This window comes from Terrapene carolina, unplaced genomic scaffold (assembly GCF_002925995.2).
Source record: "Terrapene carolina triunguis isolate 2854851 unplaced genomic scaffold, T_m_triunguis-2.0 Scaffold26951, whole genome shotgun sequence".
Lineage (NCBI taxonomy): Eukaryota > Metazoa > Chordata > Testudines > Emydidae > Terrapene > Terrapene triunguis.
In genome coordinates this window covers 1-3,311 of record NW_020691302.1, presented here as the reverse complement: position 1 = coordinate 3,311, position 3,311 = coordinate 1, and the positions used below count along the sequence as shown (strand labels likewise).

The window sequence follows — 3,311 nt, the reverse complement described above, 5'->3', positions numbered from 1 at the left end:
CACGGGCAGGAGCTGAGCGACCACCCGCACGACGACCGCCAGGGCTTCCAGTACGACCACGAGGCCTTCCTGGGCAAGGAGCAAGCCAAGACCTTCGACCAGCTCACGCCCGAGGAGAGCCGGGAGCGCCTGGGGTGAGCCAGAGAACCCCGGAGTCCGGGTCCCAGCCCCGCCCCCCCAGCTCTAACCACTAGACCCCACTGCCCTCCCAGAGCTGGGAGAGAACCCAGGAGTCCTGGCCCCCGCCCCCCCTGCCCTAACCCCTGCACCCCCCCCCCTCCCAGAGCTGGGAGAGAACCCAGGAATCCTGGATTCTCTCCCTGTTTGTGGGACCCCTCCGTCCATTCTCTGTAGAGGGGCTGGGGGTGGGACCCAGGCGTCCAGTGCCCCCTGACATGCCCCCCCCCCCCCGGCAGGAAGATCGTGGATCGGATCGACCGGGACAAGGACGGCTTCGTGACCCAGGCCGAGCTGAAGGACTGGATCAAGCACACCCAGAACCGGTACATCTTCGAGAACGTGCAGAAGAACTGGCCGGACTACGACCGGGACGGCGACGGGCGCATCGCCTGGCCCGAGTTCAAGAACGCCACCTACGGCTACTATGAGGGTGAGGGGGGCCGGGGGCCTGCACCAGCGCCAGCCCCCCCCCAGGGTCCTGCTCCGGCCATGCGAGACCCTGCCCCCCACGGCTCCCCGGGTTCTCTCCCTGGCCCTGGGAGGGGAGTGGGGGCTAATGGTTAGAGCAGGGGGGACTGGGAGCCAGGACTCCTGGGTTCTCTCCCTGGCCCTGGGAGGGGAGTGGGAGCTGGTGGTTAGAGCAGGGGGGGCTGGGAGCCAGGACTCCTGGGTTCTCTCCCTGGCTCTGGGAGGGGAGTGGGGGCTGCTGGCCGGAAGGTGAGATGCCCGGCCATAGGGAGGGGGAGCTACTGAGGGGTTAGGGTGGCAGTGGGGGGGAGGTCGGGGGAGTGAGCAGGCTGTTATGCTGGGGGTGAGTCAGGCCCCAGCTGGGATGGGAGAGGCAGGGTGGAGGGGGCCAGGGCCTGCTATGGGGCAGGATAGGGCAGCCCTGAGAGAGGGACCCCCCCCCCCCAACTCCCCAGAGCAGCTGGGTGGTGTCTCTGTCGCCACCGTGTGGCTAGCGAGGGAATAACCTGCTTGATGGGGGAGTTCTGAAGGCAACAGAACTGGGGCGGGGGCTGGGCTGGGAGCCAGGACTCCTGGGTTCCATCCCCAGGCTGGGGGCTCACAGTTCCACGCCCCCAGGGGAGGAGTTTGGTGACCTGGAGGACAAACAGTCCTACCGCAAGATGCTGGCGCGGGACGAGCGGCGCTTCAGGGCGGCCGACCGGGACGGAGACATGGTCGCCACGCGGGAGGAGTTCACCGCCTTCCTGCACCCCGAGGAGTTCGACTACATGAAGGACATCGTCGTCACGGTGAGGGGCCCGGACGCCTGGGTTCCCTCCCCGGCTCTGGGAGGGGAGTGGGGACTAGTGGTTAGAGCAGGAGGGGGCTGGTAGCCAGCACTCCTGGGTTCCCCTGGATGCATTCACTGCACCCCTATCCCCCAATTCCTGTCTCCAGCCAGGAACCCCTCAGCCCGGGGGAAGCTGAGGCTGGGGGAAGGGGGGGGTCAGTGTTCCCACTGCTGTTCCCATGATGCTCAGCACCTAATTCCTGCCTCCCCCAGGAAACGATTGAAGACATTGACAAGAACGGGGACGGCTACGTGCAAGTGGACGAGTACATCGGTGAGTGGGGGGGCTGGGGGGAGCCCTGGGGGGGAGGGTTGGAGACAGCGGGAGCCTGGCCTGGGGGGTTCCAGGCCCTGAGTCTCTCCACACCCCCCCCCCCCAGGCGACATGTACACCCCCGAGAGCGGTGAGCCGGAGCCCGACTGGGTGCAGAGCGAGCGGCAGCAGTTCCTGGATTTCCGGGACCTGGACCGGGACGGGCGGCTGGACCGGGCCGAGATCGGCCACTGGATCCTGCCCCAGGACTACGACCACCCCGAGGTGGAGGCCAAGCACCTGCTCTTCGAGTCCGACAAGGACAAGGTGAGTGGCGGGAGAGGGCGGGGCTGACCCGAGCTGGAGGGGGGGCGGGGCTGACCAGAGGCGGAGGGGGGGAGCCAGGACACCCCCCCACTGTAACCGGCTCTGCCCCCGCAGGACGAGCGGCTGACGAAGCAGGAGATCCTCGACAACTGGAACATGTTCGTGGGCAGCCAAGCCACCAACTACGGGGAGGATCTGACCCGCAAACACGACGAACTGTGACCCTGCCCCCCACAACGCCACTGCAAGGACCCTGGGGGGAGGGGACTTATTTATTGGGGGGCTATATGGATTGGGAGATGTGACATTTACTCTGACTTGTGGTAGGGCACGGACTAGGAGGCTGGGGGCGAGGGGCTGGGAGCCAGGACTCCTGGGTTCTCCGCCACCACCCCCCACACACACACTCTGGGGTTAGAGCGGAGGAAGGGCAGCACTCCTGGGTTCCATCCCCAGCTCCGCGTGCCCAGGGAGAGCCATTCCCTTCCCTGTGCCTCGGTTTACCTGTGGGCTGCTGACAGAACAGACACCTCCCCCCTCCCACCTGCACTGTAAAAAGCAACAGTATTAACACGGGGGGGGGCTGATGGACACACACAAATCCCCCCCCCGCTGTGACCGAGGTTTCTAGGCCCCGCCCCTCACTCGCTATCAAAATGGCCGCTGTGGTGGGGCACAGGAGCAGCTCCCCCAGCCCCACCCCCCCGCTTCTGCAGCAGGCATTAGTTGCCAGCGAGTGGGCGGGGGGTGCAGGGATGGGGGGATCGGGGCTGCTGGGGGGGTCACACAGCTGTACACACACACGCTGCAATAAACAGGGTCCCCCCCACCTCCGCCAGGCTGTGTTTTCTGTGTTGGGGAGGGGGGTCAGGGCCTTTCCCCATGGCGGGGGGCATGCACCAGCTCCCATCTGGCCCTTTCCCCTCTGGGGGGGCAGGGACTGGCTGGCTTAGGGGGGTGGCCCTAGGATGGAGAGGGGGCCCAGGGCCTTTCTGGCCCAAAGCACATGGGGGTGGCCCCTGGCTCAAACAGTCCCGCCCTGCCAGGGGGCAAATACCCCTTTTGAGCCCCCCCCCGCCCATTTTGATCCTGCGGGCGGGTACTCCCCAGGGCCTTGGCCGGGTGCGGTGGGTCCCCGGGGCTGGGCAGGGGGCTGTGGGCTGCAGAGCCAGGCTGTGCCCCCGGGAGCTGGCGTGGGTGGGAGCTGGGGGCAGCGGGTGGCTTTGCTCTGCGGCCTGCACTGGCGCTGGG

At 67.2% G+C, this 3,311-nt stretch overlaps 1 protein-coding gene across 1 annotated transcript; it reads left to right on the top strand.

Moving 5' to 3' along the window:
* Positions 1–3: 3 nt before the first annotated feature.
* LOC112123439 (reticulocalbin-1-like) lies at positions 4–2,867 on the top strand (the record flags this gene model as incomplete). Its single annotated transcript, XM_026662397.2, has 6 exons — positions 4–134; positions 417–610; positions 1,267–1,439; positions 1,694–1,754; positions 1,861–2,060; positions 2,175–2,867. Coding segments are annotated over 6 exons (867 nt in total), but the record flags the coding sequence as incomplete, so codon positions are not given.
* Between the last annotated feature and the right edge of the window lie 444 nt (positions 2,868–3,311).